At 35.7% G+C, this 18,263-nt stretch overlaps 1 protein-coding gene across 12 annotated transcripts in view; it reads right to left on the minus strand.

Annotated features, from left to right (window-relative positions):
• Positions 1-18,263, minus strand: part of PKD (serine/threonine-protein kinase D3) — a 273,053-nt gene that overhangs the window by 172,599 nt on the left and 82,191 nt on the right. For all 12 annotated transcript variants that reach the window (XM_067119831.1, XM_067119860.1, XM_067119879.1 and 9 more), the window contains exon 2: positions 11,749-11,880. In XM_067119831.1, the coding sequence (XP_066975932.1) occupies positions 11,749-11,880 (132 nt within the window). The remainder of the gene's footprint in view (positions 1-11,748; positions 11,881-18,263) is intronic.

Genomic DNA, 18,263 nt, shown 5'->3' on the forward strand with positions numbered 1-18,263 from the left:
CACCATAAATCGAAATATTGTGCTAGAGACTTCCAATTTGTTGCAAAATGAAGGTACATGATTGAATATTACTAGAATGTAAGAGTTTTAGCTTACAATTGCGTTTTCGACCATTTCCGGTCGAGTCAAAAGTTGACCAAAGGTTGAAATTTTTGCAGTCGCGTGACGATGCGTCCACTCGGCACCCAACAGATAATTTTAGTCGACATATGATACGTCCAGTACGCATTTAAGGGTTAATTAGCTCTTTTTTTATAACTTTCACAGTATATATATAGAATAGTTTTAATTATACTGTACAAATAATTATTTATTAGTTAATCTTATCTTCTTTCTACCTATGAACAGATACATACTGTGAACATGTTTATTGAGTATTTCAGGCATTTTCCAATTTTTTTCTTCTAAACCAAAATTGATATTGGTAGGATACAAAAATTACATCTTTCTTTTGTTTAAATATGTCACCATATCCTTAGAGTCTCTTCAAGTCTTTGCAGTCTAAGTACTGCATTCTCTCTATAATGTATTTTCATAATTACAAAAGTTACCATTAACCAATGACATATGCATTCTCAGACATTTTACATGGATCCACCAATAAATTATATGATTCTATTTACAAGTTGTCTGCTAGGTGGTGTTGGTTTCATAATAGTTTAGCTTCAATTTAGTCATGGGTAAGCCACATTAAAAAATCTCATTAATGGAGCATCACCGTGGTTTTCAACATTTTGTTTCACATTTTCCAAGAATAATTTAACAGTTTTCCACAAAAATCTATAAAAGTATGGTACCCATGGACTTGGCAAAATATGCTGAATGTCAAAAAGACTGTATGTTCAGGTAATAATGATATATTTGAAGGTGCACAAGTTATGAAAAGGGTGGTTACTTGGGAAGAAAATTATTTTAAATGTTAATATGGGTATTCTGATAGCTGCTGATGTGGTTTTTACAAATTCCACATTCATTTCCATAAATAAATGTTTGACTGATTCACTGGAACACCTGTCTGACAATAGTGAGAGACCATCATGGGAAACTATGGGCCTAGTCTTGGGGTAAGAGTATCTGTTGGGAGAAGGCCAGGGGCTGCCCTGTTCCTTTGGGGAGGGTGCTAAAGAGAAGAACCAAGGTTAAGTACGTACATTCTTTCTTTTAGAGTAAAGTGACCTAAATCTAGTTGTCTATAGAAAAGGAGGTACCAGGGAGAGATTTAAGCCATCCTGGTCAGATACGGCGTAATGCTTTAAGTTAATTTAGGATTCATTCCAGTACCTCACTGTTAGATTTATGGTGCTCTACGTTAAGTTGGGATTCATTCCTGTATTTCACCCAAGTTTTATGGTGCTCTAGGTTATATTATATATGGTGGGTTCATTCAGGTATGAAGCAGTGCAGGGTTAGGGTTAGATTAGGGTTAGGGAATGGTTAGATTAGAAGGCACTGTGTATCACTTTATATTTTTCTCAACCCAAAAGACCTATGTCTTCCACTCAGGTCCCTTATTATTGTTACACATAAAGGGGGGGGGGAGCAGGTAATAGGTTAACCACACATTTGAAATGGAAATAAATGCAAATTCATAATAATCATACAAAAAAATTTATGTAAAGCTATATATTATATCTAAACTACCTTACAGAATTAAATGGAATATTGTTTCTTTTGCTTTGTATATAGGCACTCGATTAAGCAAGCTTACTATGGAAGTTGCTTACTACTACTACTACAACTACTACTGCTGCTGCTACTACTAAATAACAATATTAATAATAATGATAATAATTTTTTTCTACATTTCTACAAGGTTCATTAATGAACTTCTCTCCTACCTATCAGATATTTGGTCATCTTCCCTACAAAGATTTGGAGAGTTTTCCTCTTAAAACATACTTGCATACTTGCACTAAACTTATTAACAACTTTCTCCTTTTCTTTTCCTGTTAATTTTATTTTTATTTCAATCCCTTTATGTATGTTGACACATTCAATCCCACTTCCATTTCTAGTGGTACTTTTCATGGTTCAGTTCCCTCATCTACCCACTTACCTCCTCTGCATTCTACGGTATTGATCTTCCAATAATCGTACTTTTGTTAATACTTCTTTCATCTTTGAACAAAATGCTATGCTATACTGTCAATGCTGTCTTTAACTACTTTGTCTATCTACTAACTCTGATCACACATTTATATACACTTTCATAAAAAAAATTTATCTGGATACTTACCTACTGTTAAAGATAGGTCATATCTCTGCACTGACAGGCGAGCTGGCATTCAAACAAAAGATGATCGAATGGCTGACTCTGGATGACTCTCTAGTACACCTGTTCTCCACCATGTGTGTTTCAAATGTTTTAGCTAGCCAGAATTCTACTTTAACAGTAGTTAAGTATCCAAGTAAATTTTTTTTTTATGAAAATCTATATTATTCTGGATGGATCTTGCCTACTGTTAAAGATAGCTAATTCCCACATTGATATGAGGATGGTGGGTAGTGCAGCTAAACAAAATCAGCTCAGCCAAACTAGCTAAAGAGCCCATGAAACCCAAAACATTCTTACCTACTCTGGAACCCTTTCAGGATCATACTGCCACCAGAAGTTGGAAAGGGAGCAAGGCTCTCGTACATGTGCAGTGAAAAGCAGCCCATCTACCCTAAATATTAATTGCCATAACATGACAGAAAAGGGCTTCTTCTTCCTTCCCAACCAAAGAGGTGTAATTTGGAATTCTTAAAGTTCTCGGAACAACTTAGTCTTATCATCATTCTCAGCTCTAAGACAAAGATAAAAACTATCATTCCCTTACAGCAGCTCTGGTGCTGAAAAAAGGTTTACACTATAGTAAATACTTCAATGGAACTGATTCCAGAGGCTCAAAAGGATCTGCAGATAAAATCTTAGGATTAAGTCCAAATTCCAGAGAGATTGCTACTGATTTCTAGAGGTACTCCAGCCTCCGACGGCCTTACCACCACCCTAAAGTCTCTATAATGTTTACTGGGTGTGGTGTTGACCATTCTATGGTGTTTTGCACGTCTGTGTCACAACACTTGTCAAAACTCTTCGTTTTGTGTTACGAGACAAAGGAAAAAAAAAATACCTGGAAGTAGGTTTTATCATCCCTCCTACAGAACCTGGCAACAGTGGTGGTCATGGATTTAATTAAAAGTTTAATGAATGTTTGCTATTAAGTTTGCAATCTGTTATGTCAGGACCACACTGTAACTGTGCCTGATTATTGACAAATTCTCCAGTGAGGCCATGTTTCCTAACAATGAAAGCCATTATCATGTAGGAAGTTTCCTTAAGGGCTAAAATTTGTCAAGAAGCAAGAAGTGCCTATTTGTCTTCCAACAGAAATGCCTGCAAAACTGCTTGAGTCTACCCTCATCCCTAGACAGATATGGACTGAAGGGTATTTAGGGAAGTCTACTGAAAATCATAATGCACAGAGACTGAGCCAGACAAAGCAACAAATTCTTGCCCTTCGGAACAACATCAACAGAGTTAGACAACTTGAACCATTTGACTTAGCAGAAAAGAATTCTTACTCCCAAATGATGACACCATCCCTCTATTGGCAACAAACTCCTTGTAAATACTTGAGGCGCTGTACCCGAGCTAAAACAATGCACCTTAACAGAATACCTACCCTGCAAATACACATTGAAGGTACTTGCATGACTGAGGACCTACTGGTAGGAGGAAATGCATCCCGTATATCAACCAAATCATCCAAACATTCTTTGAAAAGTCACTAAAATTATAATGGAAAAAACCATGAACAGGAACAGACAAACAAAGTTGTTCAGTCTTGATATGTCCAACACTGGGTGCCAATCTCTGGTTGCTTATGGTACTAGGAAAAAGTAGGAGGTAAAATCCTGGTGAATTACCAACACCTCCTCCATTGCGTTGTTCTCTATTACAGTCTCCTGCTGAAGAACAAAATATTTCTGCTGGAGAAGATATGAAGGAATGGCTAGAGGAGACAATGTCAGTGGAGATGAAACCTGAAAGGAATCATGACTCTCCTTCAGTACCTCCATCACCCACGGTTCTGCTCGTAAGTCTCTCCAAACATGCTAGAAGGCCTGCAATTGGCCTCCTACCAGAACCTGAGGGCTGAATGGATCCTCAAAAGGTATAAAAGACCTAAGAGAAAGATGTACGACTTTGTACCAGTATATCCTCCCTTAATGCCTTATAAAGAGCCAGGTTTAGATGGTGACGCAAAGGAGAAACCAAAACAGCAGCCACCTCCTGTGCAGGAGAAACATTTGACAACAGGTAGGAGCATATTCGTTCTAACTTTTTCAAAACCAAGTCAGTATAAGCATGAGAACATTCACCTGCAGCATCAGAAATGGCCTTGACCATTCAAGTAAAAAACTTAAGGCTCTTCTTTCCTAAAGTTTTGCTGGTGCAACAAACACTTTAAGCTGGCGCCACGAACTCTCTAAGCTGGCACACAGAAGGGACAATCATACCGAGCAAAAGTTAAGTCAAAAATAAAACTTCAATAATCTAAACTGAGACCTGGACAACAAATTATCTTAGCATGTGCAAAACACTTTGTAAGTCTCAAGAATGTCTCTCAAAGGAATAAGACAGGCAAAGAAAACCAAATCTGCAACTAAAGACAGTTTAAGCGCCAGTCAAGCTCCTGTATCATAAGAGGTGGCAAGACGTGTGCTGGCAGACTTAAAAGTAGCTTTGAGCGCAAGAGTAGAAGAAATGTGCGCCAGAGTAGAAAACTAACGAAACACTCTAATTGAACGAGAAAGCTTAGATTTCTTCAAGTACTTAATGGGCGTCAAAATATACTTTACATGGCCCTTTTCCTTAACTATATGAGAATAAAAGGAAGTGCAATGCTCCAGCAAGCGCCAAAAACAAGAGGAGATTCCTCTGATTCAAACTCTTCTTCTGCCAATGAAGTTGGGGTGACAGCAATGAATCCCCGATGTGATGAAAGGGAGACTGAGGGGAAACAGTCTGAAGCAGCTCACCAGAGTTGACACAAACCAGGTGAACAAAAGAATAAGAAGCACCACCATGAGCCAAAGAATACGGGAATGGTTGGAAGGTGGGGGGAAGAAGAGCAAAAGCAGCAACCAACACCACCACCTCATCTGAAGGTTACTCAACTGACTTCAGAGGATTTCCTTATGACATACCCTTAGAAAACAAAAACAGCTAGAATAACATCTAGCTTGGAAATGACTGACGATGCTGTAACCATTGTAGGATTGGAAAGAGAAATATCAATAGGGGCAAAAGGAAGAGACTCGCCGATAGCCGAAGAAACAGCATGCAAAGAACGATCAGGTGCACTTCAAGAAGTAGCAGATAAGGATTTAGAATGAGAAGTAGATGTAGAAGAGATTGGTTTAACATCAACTGAGTCAACGTAATGCCAGAATAAGGACAACTCACTACAGAAACTATTACTAATAACATTGTCTGTACCTATATGAGTGTCTATTGAACACATGTGATGTTCAACTGTCAGACTTCTGGGTCTTCGTATAAACAGAGGGTAACGTCATTGATTCGAAGATAAGCTTGGATAAACCTATATTGTTGGGGACAATAAAGCTGAAGATAACCAGTGGGTCTGTTCATTGTCAGTCCCTCGCCCCCCCTTGCTAGAGAGAGGGTAGGAGCTGCATCTATTAATCCAAAACAAGCTAGATTATAGACAGGATACTCAGTCACCTAGAACACCTGCATGACATCCATCCAGCAAGTGACAGTTTGCTAACTGTCCCTTAAAACGATAACAAGAGAAGGTAGGAGGCCAGTCTTAAACACACCTCTTTTGCAGCCATACACCTTAGGCGAGATGCTACCTGTCTTCAAGAGCTGGATGATCTACAAGACTGTTGAGCAACCAACACAAAACCCGCAGATCTAAGGGTAACCTTCCAAAGGTAAAAAGGAGGTGAATGTGGTCTGTTGTGACCACATTCCCATCCTTAGTACCTGTCCGATAGGTTCTTCCTGAATGCTAGGGGCAGACCAATGCCCCTGACCTTATAAAATCTTGCCCGGAATGTATTGTTGTCCACCATGTCAGCTGTGGAGTAAGTCTGTTTGATCATACATAAGCAAAAAGAAATGGAGCTACTAGACACTACTTCCTGGCTGAGCTGGAAACAAAAACAAGTTGTCAGCACTTAGTTTGGAGGTGAACAAATCAGGCAGAAAGACATGAAGTCATATGTCCAAGACTTGAATCATGGATGCAAAAGATGTCTCCTCCTGTATATGCCAATAGCATCTGGAGTTCCTAGGAGGTCACTTATCCAAGAACTGACTAGCCCCAACGTTTCCAACCATGGATGCAAAAGACGTCTCCTGTACATCAGCAGCATCCAGTGTTCCCAGGAGGTCACCTATCCAAGTACTGACCAGACCCAATTGTTGCTAAACTTCGCTGACCGGACGAGAAGTGATGTTTTCAATGTGTTATGGTCGTTGGCCGTTATGCCCACGGTCCGTAAAGACAGAGCCGAACAGTAACAGCTTCGGTGTGTTGAGATTGAAGGACTAACCCAACCGTCTTCCTAGATCGAAGAAATCTTTGAAACATTGAGGCGTCAAGACCAATTGTCACTAACACCGACCCTAGTGACCAAATCTGTCTGTCATACATCCACGTCCAAGGGATTAACCTCGAGGATGAGATTTAAATGGATAAATAGATCTGGCAGCACTGAGTTCTTTTCCTGGCCACACCCTAGTGATCTTAGAACAAAACAATCTTTCCCCTTATACATTAAATGAGACTCCAAGTGTGAAAAGCTTGAGGAATGTGATGGAGGGCAGAGAACCACATCGCCCCAAGAACCCATGCACTCTTCCCACTAGCCCTTCGTTGGCTGAGTCGGTTGAGCTTCGGACTGTCACTCGATGGGCCGGAGTTCAATTCCCCCAGCCAGCTGATGAAGAGTTAGAGGAATTTATTTCTGGTGATAGAAATTCATTTCTCGCTATAATGTGGTTCGGATTCCACAATAAGCTGTAGGTCCCGTTGCTAAGTAACCAATTGGTTCTTAGCCACGTAAAATGAGTCTAATCCTTCGGGCCAGCCCTAGGAGAGCTGTTAATCAGCTCAGTGGTCTGGTAAAACTAAACCTATACTTAACTTAACTCTTTCCACTGTCATAAGGCAGTCCTAGGCTCGGGCTACAGATGGGCAAGGACATGACATCTTACCTCTTGCAGAGGAACATGAAAATGACTGAGTAACATATATGGGCCTGGAACAGTTCCATAACAAATTCAGACAAACCTTGATTACAATAAGGTTTACATCCTGTTCTGACTTTTTAATGTGGCTTTCCTGAACCGGAAGGGGAGCTGAAGGGGAAGCCTCAGTATACTAGGTAAAGTATTAGCAAAGGAAAAAGCCAAAGAGTAAGGAAAACTACAGATGAAGGGCCTGGAGAAGAGGGAGAAATGACAGGTTTATGACTTGACCTAACTATTTTCTTCTGTAATCTATCTGCTTCCATTCTCTTCATATACTAATGAACTTAAGCATAAAATCTTAGAAAATCCTGCAATCCCAACACCTATTCTCAAGATCACACTTTATAACTCTGCAGCTGGCACAACAGTGTGTCTATCTACCTAAAATATCAACCTCCTGCTAACACAGTAATCATTCTTACAGAACTTGATGTTCTTAGCCTTGATTCATGTGGAAGGTACCCTAAGAAAAATAAATGTACAGTACCGTGAAGGCAGCAAACAGCCAAAGCCATGAAATACCAACAAGTGCCTATACACAATGGGGACTAGGAGAACTCTGAACTAAAACATTTGAAACATAGCTGGTGGAGAAAAGGTGTACTAGACAGTCATATGAGGTCAGAAATTCCATCATCTTCTGTTTGAATGCCGACTCAGTTATCGGCATGGAGATATGAGCTATTCTTAATAGCATGTAATATTCATCCAAAAATAATTCAAATTAATGATTCAAAGAAATTGCTTACCTATTTCTTTATATTCACTTCAATTCAAATCTTTGATTCTGCTGAACTAAAATGTAATTAACCTTCTCACTTTTAACAAAATTTTGGGAGTTTATGTTACTTCAAACCTGTCTCACAGATCTTGTATGGTAGTTCAAATAGCTAAATCTGTTGCAGAAAACTTATTATGCTTACTTGTTTCATGTTTCAGGTTCATTTCTTCACATCAAGTACTGAAGCTTTATATTGGTCTTATCATTTCTTGCTTTCATATCTGGGGTGTTTCTTCCTTTGCATCACTTTTCAACAACTATAAATGGAAGGCAACTTATTTGATCGATAAATGCGCCTCTACTGCCTTTCTAGATTCTCTTTTGATCTACCTAAACACTGTCCTCCCATATCATTCCTTCCAGTAGTCTAATTACAATAAAGACTCTCTTTCCCCTAATGAATATATATTTTCAATTCCATTCTTACATTCAAAAGTCTTTGAATTCCTTAGGGGATTAGTGGCAATTTTTTCTTCCTCATTCTTGTTTTCATCATGACTACATTGGTAAGGGCGTTAAGATGTCCTATCCCCTGGCAAACAGCATTACAATGAAAACCCAGTAGCATTTGAAGGGAAACGGCTGATGAGACTTGTAATAAATGCTTACTGGGTTAGTTTGTTTCTCTTTCTACTATCATAATGCTATAAATTCAGGTGATTGTCTACATCAACACACCAAATTACCGTGCTTCTCAATATTAAGTAACACATGCTCTACCTGCAAACCATCAAACCACAGCTTCTCAAGGTCTTGTACCTACAAAACCACATGTCTTGTCTAATCTAACAAAATACTGCAGACAGTACTAAAAGTTCTTTGCAAGATATACTGTACTTTTCAAATGTTAACTTTTGGTTCTTCTCATATATATTACTTCATTTTATATACTTATTTAATAAAAATCCTTCAAGTGAGGCCTCTGAGTCTAACAATGTAACAACAGCTGCAATAAACTATTTTACTACAGAATAATAATAATTATCCTATTAAAGAAGTGAGCTTTCAAAACTAGAAAATTGCTCCGCTAACTCAAAATTCTTTAAAAGTTAATTTGCATTTTAAAGAAACCATAATTAAATAAAAAGGAGCATAAATCCTGATTTTTTTTAACTGCCAGATATTGACTCTCACCTGCATTTTCAAGAAAAGTCTACAGTAAATATAAATTAATCAATATCATGAATCACCAACATAGTTTACAGCAATGAGCAAAATATAAATAAACGCACACACACACCCTCAACGATCCAAAATAACAACACTTTAAAGAGGAAACATAATTTCATAAAAATACGCTTACCCAGCTACAAAAATAAGCAATAAGCGCAATGTACGTAATACATATTTCAGCACAAAATATCATACATTCTCTAAAGGACAGAGGTTAACAGAGCTGCCTGTTCCCTAGTTCAATTATTTCTCTTAAATCTCAATAAAATAAATAAATCCTAATGACCTTACAGTGTCACCTTGCTGCTATATCCCTTCACCCCTTGCATAAAGGACTCCAGCATGTTGTGTCATTTCCTCTTCAAGATTGCCCCTCTGAAATCAAGCATATCTGCACCCTGCAAAACTATCCTCTTTAATATAACACTCTTACCTAACTGTGAGAGGAGGATTGTCCAAAGGGGTTCTTTGGGAATCCATCATTATTTTTCTTTTAGAAATATGGCCTCTTATTTTGTTTCTCATTCTGACATTTACGAATATTATGTTGCTTGGCAAAAAAATTCCTTGTCATAATCCTATTACTAGTCATTTTACCATTGATAACTACTCTAGTAACTTCTCCAAACTGATAATGCATTGTAAAACTAACTACATAATAGATATCTTATTAAGGAAAAATTCATAGGTGCTTCTAAAAAAAATATATATATATAAAAGTAAATATTGTCTGAAAAAGTGAACAAAAATGACTCAGCAAATGTTAAAAACCTCTCCATCTGGGTTAGCAAAAAATATACTGTTTACAGTATATACAGTATAAAGAAAAATATGGATAAATTCATAGTGCTAATCAAGAGAACATATTCTTTTTTCATGTACTTGACAGCAATAGACACTGAATGCCTTATTATTTTATACTCAAATCATTAATAGATTGCCTACTACATAAAATCAATTATAAAAACCTTTAGATAAAGAACAAAATATGGAATTAATTCTCAAAGATGGGAAGAGAAGACAAATACCAAATCCAAGAACCAAACATAATACATGTAACAAAAAGAGACGGTTTAAAAAATAAAACTAAATCTGAAAAATGTTTTACTCATCTTCAACCAATTTAATGTTCTGAATAAAACTAAAATATACACTATATTATTGAATTATTACAATAAATAGGCAAAACATTATCAGTGTCTGCTGAAACTTCTGGAAAAGCCATACTGTAAAACATTTGCTCTTTTCCTGCATCACTCAATACCCTAAAATATAGACATTTAAAAACAGTACAGTAATTGATAAATGTACAGCCTGTGAAGACCAAAATATAGTCCCAAATACAGACAACTTATCACAGAACAGATCTTCGACAGTTTCCAAAACATTCCACAGCAACCTGGGAGGACAGTCACTGATGTTTGAGGACCATCCAATAAAAGATTTTATGAGGTCATGGGGACACCAAATTTCTTTTTTTACCAATACAAAAGTTACACTAGCTGTTTTACTACCTTTGCTTAAAAAACTGTTAAGAATCATACACAATACATACCACTTCTTAACACCTCATTTGCTATCAAAGAGATTTTCCTATCATTAATAGGTACTGGGACCTTACTCCTTGCCCAACAAGACACTCATTGCACCCTAAAACCTTCACTTCATTAGCCTGTAACATCCTGACAATAAATAAAATATGGTTTTGCTAGGGTATACTGTGAATATATTTAATCTACAAAAAACTTAATTAATAATAAAGTAACTATCAAAACATAATATAAAATTATCTTAAGAGTAAATATATTATAAACTGAACAACCAAACCATAACTAACAAGTCACATTCCTTTATACATACAGTAATTTATCCTGTTTCAAGTACAATCAAGAATGTTGCCACAAGACATTCAGATGCTAGAAGAGATGGATACATGCAACAGAGTCTGAATCAAACCCCAGGAACTAGAGACAAGAAGGCATCATCATAACAAAACTTCAGAGTAAGTAAAACCACCCATTACATGCAAACAGGAAGAAAATCTACTGTGAACACCTTTACAGGAAATTCATAACCTCACACTAATGCTTTAATGTTTGATGTGTGTCTCCATAAGGCTAAAGTACTACTTATCAACGCCATAACACTTTAGTCACTCTCATTCCAAAGATTTTTATTTATGCAATTAGACCATAAAGTTGTATCTTGAATAAGACTCTTATAAATGGTCAATGCAATGAACTATTATTACTGTCTACAGTGTAACAAAAAAGCCACACCCTAAGTGATATGTCTCCACAAGGTTATCAACAAGTAAACACAAAAAGCATCTGTAAACATATTTAACCATCATTTGACAAATAACCCATAAAAATATATGAGGTACACTGCCGTGCATTTACTGTACACAGCAACAAAATATATTAACCCTAGTATGTTTTTTGTCAATCAGATATAAAGTGCAGGTAACCCCTGAGCAATTAAAATATAGGATATGCAACATTTTCACATTGTACTTTACCTTAGTATTAATAAATTCACATGCTCTGTCCTTCAGTGTCTTCAGTGTTAACTGAGATGCATTTACTGTTGTTGTGTCCCGGATCAGACCATGCTGGAGGGAAAAACTTATATCTGCTCCGGTCACCTCCATCTTGAGAGAAAAAGAGAAATAAAGGAAATGAAACTAATAAAGTTAAAATAATATGAGTGCAAATACAATTTTAAAATATTTCTCTGTTAAAGATTATCCTAAATTCAATAAGAAAGATACATCTTCAAGTGAACAAATCATTACTATTGCAAGTACATATATAATACACACAATTTGCAATTTATGAATACTTACCCACTTAGAATTGAACATTCTATGCAAATATATACAGGAACAAATACATAAAAACCATGAATACATCAACTGGATAAGCAAATCCCTTTCAAAAAAATCAAAATTCAAATATACTACACACTGTATATGGAAAAGTATGAAGAAATGGATGCTCTTGAAGAGGAAAAAAATTTAAGAATAAATATCATCTAATTTAATATTTATCTGGCATTACTTACATCTTAAACAAATTATATAGAAGTCAAAAGTTAAAGCAAAATATAAATTATGTGTATATATCTATTTATGATGGTTTACTATTGTAAAAAGTTTGAGATCCTTTCAACTGTGCAGGAATAAATGTGACAGGCACACTAACATGCAGACAAACTGGCTTTTAGCATCTTGTCCTACTTTAGTTTGTTTCTCCCTTGCAAGTTATGGTACTTCTAACATCCACCACGTTTGAATTTTTCTACCACCCCCTTTGTTAGACCCTTTCTCTATCAAATCAATAAAATATGCTTATATGTCAGCAGTATATTCCAGTTTTACAAGTCCCAACACTATAAATTTCCCCTCTCATGGACTTCAAAGCTTTACTGCTTCTTGATGACCTTCCTGCTTCTTGATGATTTAGATTATGCCTCCTAAATGTCATTTAGTAAAGCATCACAGTATTCCAAGCCCCTTCAAAAATTTTTCTCTTTGAGGCCCCAGTCATTAGCATTTCCACTAAGCCACTTTGTTTTCTAATCTCACGGGTGGTGTGTGCATTTTGGCTAGACCTGAACCGCGTGGTATGAAGGCCCTCTTTTCAGATCTCCCACTCCACCACAATATGAAAGCTGGCAGGATTGCCAACATAAGAAATCATGAACGCTACTGACCATATGGCTACTTTATACCCAGCCACTGTCCAACCTACAACTACCAGTTATGATACAAGACATGTTCCCTTAAATAAGGGTACAACCTTGATGCCAATTAAATCTTTAGAGGGGATTCTAAACAGTTTCATAAGAAGTGATAATATGTATCTCAAAGTTAATTAAGCAAAACTGATGCATCAAGATTACTTGTGAAATATCCACATTCAAACACTTTCATCCAATGTGATCATGAAGTCCAATGTGATCATGAAGTCCAATGCAATATCTTGTAAATATTATGATACACATTATCACAAAGTTCACTTTGTATATACAGGTGTATTTGCAGTAAACTAATTTTCAAAGAATAATGTAATTTCTTCTTCCTGTTTCACTTCTAGTATTTTTTTTATTAGAGATCTGAAATATAAATTCATAAAAGTAACTTAAGACAGTACTGTATATGGTACCAATAAAAATAAAAGGTAGTCACATAAAACACTGTTCTGTAGAATGCCAAAATTTACTAGTAAGGATTCAGAGTTGGGTTATTGGTGGCTAAATCATTCCATGTTGTTGTGTTGGTTTATGATTATTCCTCATAAGAGGAAAAATAGACTGATGCAGCAAACTACCTTATGTCCAAAATTGGTTCAGAATCCTTGGCAAGCAATTGACCTGCCACACACAAGGAACACTATAGTCTCCAAACTTTATAAGTACAGACTAATAATACACTACCGTAATCAATCATAATAGGGTTTGATAAAGCAAATGTGTGTGTTTTTAATCATTCAACCTTCAAGATATAGCCTAGCCCTAAAACACCCTCAGCAAAAGCCCATGAACAGTATTATTGTAGGAATAAGTATGTTTTGGGCGGCATTGCTCATTCAAGATAGAATTCATTGTGACAAACAAATTATTCTAAATGCTTCTGAAAAGTTCTGGTGGAAAGCTACCAGTCCATTATTTTTCACTCTCCATATCCTACCATCCATCCCACTAGTCAGTATCAGACCATATTACAGTAGTGTCTTTAAACTATTTTCAATATAAATAAGGAGAGTCAAGCATAATAACATATAAAGGCTTACTTATTTACAGACAAATGCAGCCAATATTTTTATTTTGTTTATAATCATTCTGCTCACATAAATTAAGTTTATTTTCATATATAATGAATCCCACATTTCAGCATACTAAAAGTTTATATGCTTACAGACAAATGCAACCAATATTTGCATTTTCATTTATACTGTGCACATTCTACTCATATACATTATTTTCAGGTATAATGAATCCCACATTTCACAGGCACTAACCTTTAAATTAATGAATGCATGTCATTTATGAAAACACCCAATAATTAACAGCCATGGAAAGTCGTGAAAATTCTCTCCTTATATTAAAGAGACATTGCTGACAAAACTCTCTCTCTCTCTCTCTCTCTCTCTCTCTCTCATGGGATTAAGAAATTACAAATTAAAGATAAGACAAAAGCTACTCAAGAAAAATAATGAATCTTGAAAAATTATACACAATTTACATAACTGAGTTAATGTAAACGCATACTTTTGAGTTCCTTTAGCCATACACTGTCAACTTCATCTAGAAAGAGCTCCTGCTTTCTCTATACAAACAGGTAGTATGTATATATCAGTGCCAGGTCTCTCTGGTGAGGGAATTATCAGGCTGCCTAACACATGGTTATTTGATAAGAAAAATTCAACTGCAACTAAAGTATATTTATTTTCCACATTTCTATTTAAGGACCATGGCATGGCCCTCTACTTCAGAGCCAATAATAGAGCACCATCGTTGTTTTTTTTTTTTCCTAGTAAATAAAGTTCAATGAGAGTAGATAGAATTATAAGCTATTTCTCTTTCCATGGCTTTTCTATTTTTAAAAAGTTTTAACTAAATAATAAAAAAGAAATACAAGTTATGTTCTTTCTAACCTTCCTAACTTATGTCTATTGAGAGAGAGAGAGAGAGAGAGAGAGAGAGAGAGAGAGAGAGAGAGAGAGAGAGAGAGAGAGAGAGAGAGAGAGTAATTTAGTTAAGGGGATTAAAGTTATACTCAGCACATAAGCTATAATAATTTTTTTTACCTTTCTGCTCCCTAAATGTGACAATTTACCAAACCATGAAATGAAATCTGATATACCCTTATGCTACTTGTACTATCTTTCGCATGCCCAGAGAGAGAGAGAGAGAGAATAGGACACAGTCTACTTCTGATCAAAACAAGGCTCCAAAAACAAAAAAAATACTGTACTGTATTTGGTGATTTAAATAAACTGGGTTGCCTTTTACTCAAACATCTTATTTTTTTTTTTTACATTTTTTCTTTCTGCTAATGTAGTTACATGAAAGTCAAGCAACCAATGGTACTCCCAGTTAATCCATCAGCAAAGTATAACAGGATACTATCTTATTTCCACCACTGCGGCTTCTCCAATGCAAAAAATAACAATGAACTAGCCAGAACATAAAACACAAATTATGAAAAAATACTGCATATGAAATGAAGTCCAAAGTCCTCTAGCAGAGTACTGCAGATGATGCCAAGAAATGTCAGAGCATCTCATTACCTTATATAATTTCACTTAAGATACAGTATACTGGTTTCTCCACATTGTTTACCTTTCCCAAACAATACCATCCAAGTCATGTGTAAATGTGCTAAGGAAATTTTTCCCAGAAATTTCATATGCATACTCCTTCACAAGCATGAAACCCATGGCTAAAACATTATGTTTTTTTTTTAAGGATTCCCTTTAATTTTGTGCAGAACTATGAGGAAGAATATTTACATATCCTGTGCGATGAAAAGGTCTAAGCATAAGGGAAGGGACTGAGGCAGCAAAAAATATTGGGGATCAGGGAAAGGATTAAGAGGGAAGAAAAGAAGGAAAAGGAGAGAGATTAAAGCTGTGGGAAGGAAAGGAGCTGCAGAAATATGAATATTAAGATTTAAAAACATTAGAAAAAAGCAATGGGACTGTAATGGTAAAAATTTAGTACAGTACAGCATTTATCTGCTCTTGTCATTTTCATCATTATGGTGTTTTCATCTTCATTTCAGTCACCTAAACTCCACAAAATTTCTTCATATAATAATGAAAACCACTAAACTTCATAAGGACCACAATACATGCATACTAAGTAAATTTCCTTGTAACTGTCAAAACCATTTCTAGATGACAAATCAGCATGGTAATGTTGGCCACAACCTCTCATCTTCAATTCAAAATGTTATGATGCATAATATGGAGCTTTCATCATAATTCCATTACCCATTACTCTACTTGGAAAGCCTTATTTCAGCCACTACCTTTTAAGATGACACTGCAGTATTTTAATCCTTTCTTGGCCTTCTTATTATGCCTTTGGCTCTCTAACTACCTTCGATTCCTTAATAAAACGAGAAGATCAAGCTATATACAGTATGCCACCTAAATATGTAGAGAAAGTAAAAACCAATGGACAAATTAAAACGGGTATGAAATAGAAAAAATTATGAAGCAATTAAAGAAAGAAATGGTACCGTACTGAATACAAAACATTGGACCTTTGAAAAAGCAGTGACGGAAAAAACTGAAAATCATCCAGCAACATCAAAAATAAAATGGAGAAAATTCAAAGGGTATAAATAAGGCCACTGAGTGTCAAATAAAAAATGGAATCATAGGCAACAATACAGCCTATGGTATAATCAAAAGACCAAGAAAGGATTAAAAAAGTAGACGTCATGAAAGGTGATGTATGAAAGAAAACTACATGGCCCAAATAACAATGGCAACTGATATGTTATAGAGGGAAGACCATAAAATGGACAAAGGGCAGAAGTTAGTAGAAATGAGAAAGGCTCGAGTACAATAGGCAGTGGACAAAGGGACCAAACATACGGTATAATAATCTAAATTAGAAATGAAAAGCAGAGTAAAGAAGAAATATTCATACTAATTACTCTATAATTATAACGAGAAAGAAAAAGATCCTGTAATTGATACACAAATAACATCTTTTCTAGCATGATATAAAAGAGCAAGGTAACATTTTGAGGCCAGAAAATCAGCATTAATGGTACTGATTTGAGGATAATTTTGTAATGATAACTGTAGCTACATCTGCTCAACAAATACAGTAGTAGTTCTGGTAATGATTTCAACACTTAATAATGAATTTATACATTATAATGTTCTACCATTGAAAAAAAGGAGATTACAGCCAGAATGTATGGAGCTCTTCCCATTTCCCCAAAAATCTAAAATCAAATAAAGCATGAAAATTTACACTGCTATAATACATCATCATCTTATGTACAGTAATGTTTCCTACTATGTGCTTGAACACAAGGAATGTGTCAGTTATGCCCACAACAAACTTAATAATCAATATATCCACACCTCTGACATTCAGGCATTTTGCAATTGCTAGGCTACAATTATACTGGCCAATAACGAAAGCAGGAAAGGTCAAACTCAGTAAATGAAGACACGCCAGCACAAGGTTTTGGGGTGAAGGATAGAGTAATAAACACCAATGCATATTGTTTTGCACACCAGCAACATGACAGGTTCATTTCACTGCTAGAGGCTTTACAATTTGCATTTCAAAAGACAAGCATTTCACCTTTAACATGAAGTTAAAGAGAAGGCATGAATTCTTAAAATAATAAAATGTAAATAAGTTAAAATGTACAATGCAGAAAACTAGAAACAATGAGATGAAGTGAAACAATGCAGATCAGTATTTAGAAACTTATAAGTTTTGCAAACTAAAGTAATTCCAACATAATGACAAGTTACCTGTTATGGATTTCTGATTAATTACCTATACAGTATTCCATGTAACCTCCACAGGATACAAAAAACAATCTCTGAGCTAGAATATAACCAAGAAAAAATTAAGACTACAGAGGAACCAGTTCTCACTTTGACTGCTCTGGAATAAATTGAAAGGCTTATCAGCATGGAAAAAACAAGTTCAATAGAAATTCCTGGAGAAGTTGACGGTTTCATGTCATGTTCCTATCTCCATTCTCTCTTTTCCGCCAACAAAGAGAGGTGGGCTTTCATGAGGAAATCGCTTCAGACTGTATGTATTTTTCTGACTTCTGACACAATATAGCTGTTAATTCACTTATTTGCATATTCATTTAATCAACCAGTCAGACATTCATTCACCAACCTGCGTATCCATATCAAAAAACATTTCTCCTTTCTTTTATGCTTGAAAGGCAGACCTATAATTTTGTTTGAAGGATTGCTTAATATTACCAACACTATTATAGAATAACTGAGTAAAAATTTCTGCCTATCCTTTCAA

Source organism: Macrobrachium rosenbergii, chromosome 2 (genome assembly GCF_040412425.1).
Source record: "Macrobrachium rosenbergii isolate ZJJX-2024 chromosome 2, ASM4041242v1, whole genome shotgun sequence".
NCBI classification, from domain to species: Eukaryota; Metazoa; Arthropoda; class Malacostraca; order Decapoda; family Palaemonidae; genus Macrobrachium; species Macrobrachium rosenbergii.